The sequence below is a fragment of the Drosophila melanogaster genome, chromosome 2L (assembly GCF_000001215.4).
Source record: "Drosophila melanogaster chromosome 2L".
NCBI classification, from domain to species: Eukaryota; Metazoa; Arthropoda; class Insecta; order Diptera; family Drosophilidae; genus Drosophila; species Drosophila melanogaster.
Window position 1 is genome coordinate 20,487,877 of NT_033779.5, and position 12,519 is coordinate 20,500,395.

Here is a 12,519-nt window from a genome sequence, read left to right on the forward strand (position 1 = left end):
AAAATGCAAGTGAGCCATGCTAAAAATAGCAAGTACGTAAGCAATTCCATCGACAACAAACATTCGAGATATTTTCAAAAATATTTTCGTGTATTTGAAGAGCACACACATGTGGGCCCTGGTGTATAAATATACAAATGGGATTTTGTGTAATACGGATCGCATTTCGCCTTCTGTCTGTCCGACGTTGTTTAAAAATAAATCCATTCGGACTTTGGGCGTTTAGTTTAGTTGCGCGGAGTACGGGGCACGCTATTAAATAACACTCGGGCTTCAGGCCACGCAGAGCCAGTTCGAATTGCAGTTAAGCACCCGGGCAGCCGGTTGGAGCACAGTAAGCCCTCGGTACAGGAACATGTGGATCCGTGTGCGCCAAAGTGGATTTACCAACTTGAAATTATCGCCGAGCATGTGGCGCCATCCAGCGGCGGTGGGCGGCACCTCGGTGGCTATAACTTAATGCAATTAATATGCAAAATCGTGACACTACCACTCACCCTCCACCAACCATCCTACCTATCCACGAAACGCCAGCAACTGCGGGATGGAAAGACGACGTGCACAGCATGTGCAGAATGGTGCATATGCCATCCCCTCGCAGCCCTTTTCCTTGTGTCTTTCCACATTTTCCATTTCCCATTTCCCGGCCCGCTTTCCCTCAGCTCTGCGGAGCGCATTAAGAGCAAAGGCAAAGTGCGCTAAATTGATGAGCGTCACGTGCGTTTTGCTCACTCGGTGCCCGCCCCCTTGCAACGGTGTCATCCAACGAGGGTGGGCGTGGTCGGCGTCAGTGCTGATCGAGCTAATGAATCGGGAGTAGAGCCATACACCTTAGATTTTCCCGGAAAATAAAACTCACCATTCACCCCAGCTAGGCTCAAAACCATAGCGATCGCATTTTGAGTTTCGAAATATTTGTTTTCAATTTAAACAAAATTAAAAAGGATATCCCAAACATAGGTATCCTTAAGTGGGCAGCATAACTTTTCCATTCTTATTGGATTTTAGCAAATCTAATGAGTCGAGAGTTATAGCAGAATTTATCTGCTTGACTTTTTATATTTTAAAATTATTTATTTGAATTAATTTTGAAAATTGTGAATATTTCTTTTGAATGAAATCTAAGGAAATCAACAAACTCTAAAAACGATTCAGATATCTTATATACCATGATATAGCTCTAGTTACGTGATGTCTACTTTTGTACAGGAAGGCCTTTATTTAAAATAAATTTATTGAAATTTATTTCAAAAATGATTTGAGTATAATAAAAAGCAGATTATTAGATTTTCATCATATGAAGCCTCGAAAATTCCCTCATGTTACAGATATTTCGCAGACTAACTTGCCAACTTTAACTTCAATATATTTTATATATATGTATGTATATTGTAATAATGGTATATTTTTCCATCTACCGTACTTTATAGTTTACTTAGTTTTGAACATCACTAACTGGGCTTCCTCCGCTGGCCCAGCATCCCATATTATCCCATCTGGTGGCTGCTCTGTTTATATTTGCTGCTCCCTGCGCGGCGCGGCGGTTGGTGGGGGGAGTCTTGAAAGTCGTAAAAGTAAACAGAGCATGTGGTGTACTCCATGGATGGCAGTGCGCCGTAAAGCGCTTAATTTTTTGTTGCCCTTCGCTGGCTCCAATTTGAAGGAAGGTGAGAAATATGGCGCTCTGGCTGCCCTGCTACTCCATTTCCTGGCACACAATATGTATGCTAGACGAGTATGGCGAGGAATTAAGGCGGCGCACTTTAAGGAGTTGCTTAAAGATGAGGATTACTAGCCGAAAGGAGCCGAAATAATTTGACCCACATTTTGGGGCAAGTTACTGGCCGCGGGACATGAGGTATTTGAATGGCAGCCGCAAAACGGCAAATTAGTTTCAATTAAATAATGTTGTTGCAGTTTAGTTGGACGGGCGGGGGTCCCTGGGAACGGCGGCCACACAGCAGTGTACTCTGTGTACTTGGCTCATGCATAACGCAAATGCTGGAAACGCCGCAAGGAGCCGCATCGGCATCCTTGCCAGTTTCGTCCTCGTCGAGGTCCCAGCATGTCCACGCAATAACGATTGCGGGCATAATGCCCATAATGTCCTCATAATTACTGCCCACTCACCCCGCTCCTCCTGGGGGAGCTTGAACGTCCTGTCTGGACCGAGCAAGCAGCTCCCAGGACGACGAACGACGAAGGACGCAGGACACAGGACGCAGGACCAACGTGTTGACACCGCCTGGCCTGTGCAATTTGCATTTAATGTACGCATTGTTTTATTAATTTTGAGTGTTCTCATTAAAACTCACACAACGTTCCTGGAATTAATATTTGCGCTGGAAAAAGTGCACCTTCAGGCGGTGGAAACTAAGTGAAGAACGACGGTGTCGTACGATGAATAAATTTAAATTTAATTTATTGGAAGAGATGAGGTGTTGTGAAAATAATAAAACTAATTGAGATATACATGTGGAAGGGAAGAGCCAGACTAGTCAGAGCTATAAAAGAAAAATAAAAATTAAATAAATAAAAATAAACCAGCTAGAAAGCTGCGATTATATTGATTAAATAAAATACACAGGTGCTATTTGTTCAAGTAAGTGCGTAATGCATTGCAGTACTTATTTTCTTTTTAGTTCTTCATAGCAAAAGTAATTATTTCTAGAACCATATTCAAAGAAGACATTCCGGATCTCTTTCATTACTTGCTTTACAATATCTGCGGCGTATCTCCTCTATTATTTGCGCATATATCATAATTTCTATTACCCAAAATCATTTATGTCCGAGTTTACATGCATAAATTAACAGATGCACTTGATGAAATTTAGCATGCCAATGCCGCAAAGGGCGGAGGGCGGCAAAAAATTAAATTAATATTTATTACGCACATTTTGGTTGATTTGGTTTTGCACTTGGCTGCACCTCTCCCACGGACCAGACATGGATATGGACATGGAAGTGGACATGCAGATGAACATGGACATGGAACATGGACAGCTGGCATAAATATTTAGTTGGGACAAATAGTCATGCTCGACATCGTTACATCCAAACAAGTCGCAGTCGAGCGTATTTGTTTTTATAAATTTATTTACTTAATACTTGTTGGCCGGCTGACTCTTTTTAATATCGGAGAAATTTGCATTCGGTTTTGTGGTTTCGTAATTTGCATAAATCAATTCGAAATTATCCACTGCGCCCGGTATCACATTTCTAATTATGTTGATGGCATTTTTAGTTTGTTTAATTTATGCAAATGGAACGAATGTGTGCGTGTTCGCTAGAGTCACTGATTAATTGTTTGCGGCGGGTTAATTATTTTTTACAATGGCTAAAAAACCCACAGGGAAACACGGACCCTACAAGCACGCAGTGCGATAGTAATTTCCTTTTGTTGTTCAAGTGCCAATTTAATTAAGCAATTTAAAGGCCCTAAATATTAGCAATTAATATTAATGCGACCGCATAAACGCTTGCGACAGTTTACACGATTTAATTATAGATTATGGCACGCTAATAATTTATTTAGAGCAAGGCCTCTCAGCTGTATTGCTGTATTTTCATACAGGTTACATGTGTGGTTAAAGGGTATACTAGATTCAATAAAATATAAAATATTCTTGATCAGGATCGCATTCGAGTCCATCACTGGCCATGTCCGTCCGTAAGTCCGTCCGTATAAACGCAGGGATTTCGGGAACTATAAGAGCTAGAAAATTTAGATTAAGATTGAGCTTCCAGAGCCTCCAGAGTTTAACATTATAGGTATGTATGTAAATTTTATTAAAACATTTTATTCAGTCTATGTCCAGGGGAATTGTAAATAAAATCCCTCACATCTAAGCCATTTAGCCTCAACTACGTAAGAAACGTATTCGTTAAATTGACTTTCTGCTTTATTATTATAATTTACTGAAAACATTTCAGACATTCCATTTGGTGGCATTTAAGCACAAATATTTTATTTAATAATGCTTATCACTCTTGCCGGAATTTTATGATTAATTTGATGATGTTGAAATCGAATTAATCAATGATGTGGCTTTTTTCGATTCCTCTAAATCAGACATAATTTGATATATTTGCATGCTGCGCTCGTTCTGGAATCTACACATCGTGACAGCTCTAGTTTATTATGCCAATTAAAAGGACCTTTATGCTAATGCGATTTGCGTCCAACAAGGCGATATTGTGGCATGATTACGCAGCACAGTGTTTCCTCTTAATTGGAATCATCTTTTAATTGCCATATTAAGCACGCTCGATAAGTATACGCAGTGTGGTGCCCACACGCACACTCCTCGCTCGCATCCTGCACACACACTAGCACAATGGCAAGCAATTATGCATGAAGACGGCATTTAGTTGAAATTGATTGCTCACAAAGCGGAGACAGCTTCCAACCGAGCAACCGAGCTGAAGTCCAATGACGAGGAGGACTAACCCCAAGCAATCGGTGCATTCGGTGCATCCTTTGAGAACTTCCAGGTGTTGAGATGTGTTTGCCTTTGTGCGTGTCTGTGTGCACTCAATTAAGCATCTTGGCCATCGCAGATGCACAAATACACACATTTCCCAACTGCACTTGACAGCCGTTGGCTGGGTTAATTGATAAACTTGGTTCCGCAAACTTTTCTGCCGAATTGCGAAATATTCTGACATCGGACACTGTGATTGCTCAACGAAACTAAAAAATACGATTGAGCACGGAAACAATTATACCAGAAGAGTGATTTAGTTTGCAAATGTTAAAGCTAGATGCATATTTATTTTTGTAAATAAGCTATGCATTATATACTAAATAACATACACTATCCCATTTAGTTCTTTATATGCGCTCACGTTAGTACTACTGATTTCAAAGTTAAATTCATGAAAGTTGTTAAATTTTACTTACGCACCCATAAGCACAGCATTTTCTGATATTTCCCCCTTCAAATATATTCCAATAATCCACAACAAGCAATTTCTGCTTCATTTATTCATGCATGCCTGTAAAGCCAAGAAAACTTTAGCCCACAGTTTAAATTGGAAATAAATCGAAATGCTTGACCCGAAAATAGGAGAAACTCCATTTATTAATGCAAAATCGGAAATTGTGCTGTGTTTTCCTGTTTGTGTGGCACACGTGTGTGCCTTTGGTCGAAGGTCCTGCAGAATTCAATATCCTTCAACGGCTCCATTTATTACGATGTTTATGTGGAGGGCGTAAATCAAGAGCACAAATGGCATGGAATTAATAAATGAGTCCACACGTGATGAAAATTTTGCTTTATTTACTTTGATTATTTTTCTGAACACATTCTCTGGACGAAACACGAGCAAAATGCCCATGCTGCAGGTTTTGCCCCTCTTCTGCTCGGTACTTCGAATTTATTTGCTTTGCTGGTTTGTTGTGCAGCCCTTTCATATTTTATGTTAATTAAATTTGTTGCCCTGTTTTGTTGCAACTTGAAACCAATTACGCAGGATGTGAGTGGGCGTGCCCACACTGACAGTCAGCTATGCTGCTTAATTCCTTCAACTCTAACTCCTGGCTGCAGCTCGTTACTTCGTTACTTAGTTTTGACGTGCTGGGCGGGTGGAAAGCGTCGGAAAATCGTGGAAAATCGGGGAAAAGCGTGGCGCTGGGGTCGGGCTCTCCAAGCCGTGAAATAACTTCCGTTGCAAATTTCATTTTCGTTGCACACATTTTTTATTCACACAAAATGCACAATGCAGACACATGAAATACAAGAGGGCAACTGGGTGCAAGCGTGTGTGTGCGTGGTGTGTGCATGTGTGCATTTCAGTTTGAAAGTTTGTTACCCCTTTCGGTAATGAATGCGTTTTAATGAGCTTCAAGTTATGACAGCAAATAAGCTGGCAATCGTAACATGAGCCTCGCACTTTAAGCTCCTTAAGTTATAATTGAATTGGCTGGGCTTTCTAAACAAAAATACCTAGTATAGGAATTTTCCCCTCTAACTAACGGTTTCTAAATATGTAGTATGTGGTGGAAAATATATCTATACAGCTTAAAATGTAAATTATAAGTATATTTCTGCTGTGTTCACATAGAACAGCCTTAAGGGGGACAAGAAATTTTGGTTGCAGTAAGTTTATTGAGCCTTAGGCCATGCTAAATTTGTTTGGGAAAGTGTTGAAATGTTGAACAACTTAAATTAAAATGACTTTCAAGTTTTTCCCTATTTCCCCCTTTGCTTTCACAATTTCACCTTGTTTTCCACTTGCCATCCGAATGCGACTTTTGTGCTGCCTTGGAAAATGAAGTGGTGTAAATAATTTGAATTTAATACTATTTACTCTCGTTGTTGATGCCTCGCCCCAAAGTTTGTAATTATTTTCTTACTTCGTTTGCCACAAGTGTGAAAATCAGCACAACTTTTTCGTGTGAAGCCATTTTCCTTGTATATTCCTGCGTTTTTTGTAGTGCTTCATTTTTATGTTGCCCCAGGACTGTCGCAAAAAGAGAAGCAAAGTTTTTATGGTTGCTTCGAGTTTGGGTCGAGTAGGGTTGTATTCCGTCCGTCCATTAAAAATGTATGACAAATAATTTCGTTAAATATTCGGTCAGTGGCCTGCGTTTTTCAACCTCTTCTTTCGTTTATATAAGACTGGCATTGCTATTGGTTTGGATCTTGGATAAGATGGAGAGACTTTTCTCTCCGCCCGATTGGTTTTCCCACCGATCAAGTGGAGAGTAAGAGACACCACCCAAAATTAAAATTACTGTATGTTTTTGTGCGAGAGGGAAATCGAGAGAAAGGGAGAATTGTGGAGGGGAAAGCGCATTGATAAGACCGGCTGTTTGTCGGAAACCGGTTTTACAGTGATCTCTACATAAAGGCACCATCTTAAATATGTATTTGTAAGTTAACGTATTTAAATATGTATTAGTTCATTTTTTATTAAATTGTTATAATTAATTGTATTAGTTATTAAAATTAAATTATTTATGTTAGCTACTTATATATAATAAACTAAATATAAATATACATATAATCAATTTCCCGACCTTTAGTAGCTTTAAAATAAAACCATTATTAGGGTATGTTCACCATACAGAGCGTGACCTGTATTGTGTAAATGTTTTGTTTATTTGGGGGCTGCTGTCTGCCTTCCGGAGTTCGGAAGTTTAGACTGCACCGACCGATTGCAGAGTTCACACACATCATATCACCACCAAATCGGAATATATATTTTGTATAAATAGAACAATGTCTACTATGGATAACTTTTTCTATAAGGTGCAGCGGAAACATCCCACCATTCTGGACGACTTGCGAGCAGTTTTCAAAAACTCGCAAAGTGATTCTCCACAGCGTTCAATAACTCTATCCCAAATACGTGGTAAGAATTCCGTTTTTTCATCCAGGTAAACACCATTAACTTTCAATCGTCATTGCAGCTGCCTACAGTCAACGAACTGGCCAGGACTTTCCCGTCAAGGGTGGCACGCGAACCCAAATGTGTTTCGTCCTGACAATCCCTTATGTTGCCTGCTTCACCAGTCAAATTGGCACATTGCGATTCTTCACCATCGAACTGAACCAGGAATAGGGGGTAAATTCAACACCGAAGTCTAGTCTGACCCGTGCAATTTCTACAGAAAATTAATATTCTATGAATATAAATTGATAATAATGAAATAAATAAAATAAGCTATTTACACGACCTTTTTTGAGATGACCTATTTCATTAGGTCTTAAGTCGGCTAAGCAAGTGAAACCCGGTATTCCCGATTTACACCGAATATATGGAGCACATTATACTGACATAAAAAGATAACGCAATAACTTCTTTATTAAATTGATGACATTAGCACTTTCTAGTTGTCTGACCCCAGATAATGACGTCTGAACGAAGTTTTAATTGTTATTTGGAATCGTACCCTGTATCTTAAAACTTAATTCATAGGAATTCAAATGAATTATCAGGAAATCGGGAAGATAATTCTCTTCCTACATAAACTATATCTATAACGGATTTAAAATCGATAAAATAAAGTCTTATTTTGCCATTTAAAGGAAAAATGTTTGATGAAATCCCATCAGACCGAATAACTTCGATGTTTGAAGAGCCAAACCCATATGTTTTACAACTACAATGGCCAAAATAATTTGCCCATCAAAATAAACTTTCGCTTGGCCAGGGGCGACAACTTCCAATTGCAATTAAAATGGCAAACGCTTCGGCTTTTTGCGCTGCGACTGCCAATTGTAATTTGGACCATGGCTGCAATCAAACGGCGACAGCAAACAGCGCCGGGAAAATCGGAAAACCTCAGTGCAAACCGAGGGACGAGTGACAGTGTGTTGTTGTCCGCTCTGCGTTTGCACATCAAATCAAATGTATTTGCTGCGGCAGCTTTGTGAAACAAAAACCAGCAAAAAGTGGAGCAGCCGGACAAACAACAACTAACAGACCAACCGGGCTTAAAACAAACGAATTCCGAGGTTGCAGTTTCAGTTTGTGGTGCACTGGAGCACTGCAGAGCTGCAGAACTGGAGAACTGGCGACTGGGGCCACGCAGTCGCAGTCGCAAAATCGGGGGACCCACTGCGAAGCATAATGAAACTAAATGCCTGGGCGAAGGAGCAAAACCCCAAAACAAATTCATTACGGAACTACACCTCAGGGGGTGATAATTCGATTCAGCGAAACTTTGGTGATTATTTATTGCTTCATGCGGCGACTCCGACTTTCCCTCTGTGCTACCGGGTGGTTTTTTCGGTGGGGTTTCCCTGGTTTTCCCACTTTACCCGTCGGCTTGGCCCAGTCCCCCTGGTGTTTTGCTGTTGGTGTCATAAAATGTTTTGTGGCCCAGAACTCGACACTGGAACTCATTACTTTGTTCATTAACACTTTTTTTTCGGATGCGTTTTGTCCTCATTTCACTCCGTTTGGTTTTTGCCTTTTGCCTTTTTACTTTTTGTTTTTGTGGCGAAAGTAGGTATAAAAAGTAAGGATATGCCAAAATAAATTATCCAATAACCTGAATACACAAACCATAAAATCAGTAAAGTACAGTTTAGGTAAACTTTTTTTATTCCCTCCTTTTTGAATTCTTTTTGCATATTAAAATATTGTATAATCGTTAGTACTTTTAAAGAATTTTCAGGGTACTTACAAGTCTAACAATGAAATTACCACTTGACCACTTACTTATTTTCCCATTTCAACTATTCGGTCTCTTGATATGAATTTCCTCCAGGACTATTTATTTTCCTATATGGATTTTCTTATTTGTGCTTTTAACTTTTCTTTGTTTTTGTTATTTTTGTCGCATATATTTTATTTATGTGCCTTAAATGGTTTCAAGTTTAATACCTACCACTATTCGAAGAGCAAAAGGTATCCTAGATACTTTGAAAAGTTGGTAACCAGCAAAAGAAAGCGTTTCTAATCCTAAACGGTATATATATTCCTGATCAGGATCAATATCCAAATCGATCTGTTTGTCTGTCCCTTCCATAATTTATTTTTCCAATTTTCTATAGATATGCGGACAACATTTTTGAATGAATGAGGGGTATCTATCTAGTCGACTATAGAATTCTGCCCTATTTTTGCATACAGTTGTTGTTGTTCGCTTTTAGTTTTCCATGGCCATAAACATTTTTTATGCTTCATTAGGGTTTGTTTTCGCTTTCCTTTCTATTTCGTTTGTTGTTTTGGGTTTTGTTTATGTGCTCTTTTTGGGCCGACTTATCAGTGGCCAAGTTGAAATGTTGTTAACTTTTACTAGCTGCGGTTTTAATTCATCGGCAGGAGGCTGTTTCGGCCAACAGCTCCTAGCCTTTGTGGGTTATGGCACTTTGCTGAGTTATAAAATGCTATCGAGGGCGCAGGATTTTATGTCTCAGGGTCAGATAAATGTGTTTATGGCGTAATCTTTTATTTGGGCTCTCCTGACAAATGCGTTGCCTTCGCATCCACATCCACTTCGAATGTCGTTTAATTTCTGCGGTCTTTTGTTTCCGCATTCCTCCAAATTGGCTGTTCGGCTGAAAGAGAATGTTTATGACACGCATACGCAGCGTGGGACGTAGTTGGGCTAGATTTGTCGTGGGATTAGACAAAGCATTAGGAGCTGGTCATTAGACAGTCAGCCAGTTTCACATATTATGCCGGGAATTAGAAAATTGAGGGCTGAGATATGGGGCCAACCATTAATTAACACAAGTAGATGAAAACCAAGGACTTTGCGATAGAAGAGGAATGTTGTTCACGTTCAATAGAAAAGTTGAATTATCATTGCGTATCATTGTTTCATTCATTTTGTTTTACAAATACTTTACACGAAGGTCTTTATGGTCGCAGCTTGTAAATTGTATAGTATAATAGTGATTTTTTGCATAGGGAAAATCCCCCACTCATCTGCAATATTCGGCATACTGATTCTTGTTACTGGCGATGAAAAGTTTACTCTCACAGCAAATTTAGCCAGCTGCCAATTGCTGTGAAGTGTTTATGGTACCCAGCTTCCTCATTCTCATTCACCCATCCACCGGTCCTCCCAAAAGCATTCCGCTCTAATCGCTTCTAATAACGCACAAAATTGAAAAACTTATGCGATATCATTGGGGACTCAAGCCGCACGACAAGTGCAGCCGCCCTGCGGGGGGATTCCCCAAGAACTGGACCCGACAACTTGTGACAACTTTAAGCACATGAGGCAGGGCCAGCAAAGTAAACAGGACGAGGGACAAGAAAAAAGTAGTCGGACAGGCAAAGTATGTCGAGTAACTCGACCTCTAGATACCCTAGCAAAAGTAAAATTGATTATGTTGATAAACCGGAATAATCCTAGCCCTAACGTCTAAACATTTTCTACTGAGAATTAAATTAAATAATTAATAAATAATTAATAAATAAATAATAAATAATTAAATAAACTTAAAGCAATTTAATCCCTGATTCGCCATCTCATTCGTCATCTATATCCCTGAGTTTTACAATCACCAGGTATTGCATCGGAAGGAAATAGGGTAAGAAAGAACAAGGATCAGGGGGAAAATGGCATGATACGCCCGTAAACACGGCCAGCTGGCCAGGATTGAATCATCGGATCGGATCGGTTCTGTTCGGTTGTGTTTGGTTGGTAGCCGGTTCAGAGAGGGTGTCCTGGCCTGGTGTCCTGTTGTCCTGGTGTCTTGGTATTTGCTTTGCCCTGTGTGTCACTTTGGAAATTGTGCAGATTGTACAGTCGCAAGGCAAGCGGCGTCTGTTTGTTTTAATTTCTCTTATCGGCAGGCAGCTGCCTTGTGTCGCCCCACCACCCACCACCCACTGCCCGTCGCCATCCAGCCACCACATTCCACCCACATTTCGTCCTCGAAAAGCTCCTTTTTCTTGCCATCTACTTGGGCGCTGAGCTGATTCTGCTTCTCCCCGGCTCCCCAGTGGCATACAATTTTAATTGCACAATGGCAGGTCCTTTTGTTTTCTGGCTGCAATTTTTAAAATGAATTCATGGCCTGGTCGGGCGGGTCTACGGGTTATTCTGGCGCTCCTTTGTTTGACGTCTCTAAATCCGCAAGGAGTTCTCCGCCGGGCCGAGAATGCGAGGAGGCCAGATGCCAACCAGCCAACCAACCAACCAGCCAGCTATTTAATTGAAAGTTGCTTTGTGACTCCGCCGGGTAAGCTAATAAAATGTTTAACTTTGATTTAGTTGAGGGATTTCTAAAATGAATGCACTTAAAGTCGCCTTAGCGACTCACTTGGGCTACATTGCCTGCACGAAAGTGTTTCAAAAGATTCGGATTTTTATTCCGAGCGAGCTTAGATTGAGCTCATTTATTTTATCACTTGGAAAACAGTACGAATGGTACAGCTCCCCAATAAAGGCATGACATTTTTATAACATCAACTTTAATAGAGTTGCCTAAACCACCTGCTTTCGCAGTATTTTAAATAACACTATTTCAAAAGATATTAGTGGTTTTCCCAGTCCGCCTGACGCCATTTATTAATAGCCCATCGAGTGATGTTTCAATTCCAGCTTTTAGCGCCTTCTTCCAACTAGGAAATCAACTTGGGATTGGGCTTCTTTGAGTGCGCTTTGAGTTATGAGCAATTAGGCCAGCCACAAGCAACATGGATTTTTGGGGTGGCGCTAAAGGATTAGGAGGTGGGTGTTGGGTGGTGGTGCTGCTGGCCAGGTGGCCGGGGTCATGTGTCAACAGGCGGACTGCAGTGGATTGCGGTCAGCTGCATGTGTGTGTGTGTGTTGTGGGTGCGTGTGTAATGAGGCTTAATTTGTTAAATTCCATGGCTTATAATTGGCATCGGGCGGGCAGACCGCAAGGCATGGCACGGCAAAGCAAATCGGGCAACTGGGGCAAGTGCAAAGTGTAATTATGTGGTCACTTGGTCAGCCGTAAACTCCGATTTGTTTGCCCGTGTGTGTGTGTGTGAGTGTGTATTTCGGCTCAAAATTCAAGCGAGTCCGTGCAAATATTCTTGGCCAAAACCGCACCATTGTGCGGTCATTTTTATGGC

At 40.6% G+C, this 12,519-nt stretch overlaps 1 protein-coding gene and 2 long non-coding RNA genes across 4 annotated transcripts, besides 1 other annotated feature; all 3 read left to right on the forward strand.

The window, feature by feature from the left end:
• The first annotated feature begins 99 nt into the window (after positions 1 to 99).
• Positions 100 to 901, forward strand: lncRNA:CR45360 (long non-coding RNA:CR45360). Its single transcript, NR_124397.1, has one exon. It is a non-coding gene; the product is annotated as a long non-coding RNA:CR45360 (long non-coding RNA).
• A 530-nt stretch (positions 902 to 1,431) lies between these two features.
• On the forward strand, positions 1,432 to 2,406 carry lncRNA:CR45359 (long non-coding RNA:CR45359). Its single transcript, NR_124398.1, has 2 exons — positions 1,432 to 1,858; positions 1,918 to 2,406. It is a non-coding gene; the product is annotated as a long non-coding RNA:CR45359 (long non-coding RNA).
• A 1,217-nt stretch (positions 2,407 to 3,623) lies between these two features.
• Positions 3,624 to 3,737: a mobile genetic element.
• Positions 3,738 to 7,153: 3,416 nt separating this feature from the next.
• Positions 7,154 to 7,882, forward strand: CG34007 (uncharacterized protein). Of its 2 annotated transcripts, none has more exons than NM_001299175.1 (2): positions 7,154 to 7,362; positions 7,421 to 7,882. In NM_001299175.1, exons 1-2 carry the CDS (start codon positions 7,230 to 7,232, stop codon positions 7,570 to 7,572), a joined length of 285 nt encoding a protein of 94 aa, NP_001286104.1. In that variant the 5' UTR covers positions 7,154 to 7,229; the 3' UTR covers positions 7,573 to 7,882. The 2 variants fall into 2 exon arrangements, with proteins under 2 accessions (NP_001286104.1, NP_001033929.1); NM_001038840.2 differs by having other exon boundaries at positions 7,421 to 7,680.
• The last annotated feature ends 4,637 nt before the right edge of the window (positions 7,883 to 12,519 follow it).

Excerpts from the sequence above, each read along its gene's own strand:
- CG34007 (NM_001299175.1), top strand. The coding sequence starts at position 7,230 with ATGTCTACTATGGATAACTTTTTCTATAAGGTGCAGCGGAAACATCCC. Across the intron at positions 7,363-7,420 it reads AACTCTATCCCAAATACGTG|CTGCCTACAGTCAACGAACT; the intron begins GTAAGAATTCCG and ends TCGTCATTGCAG.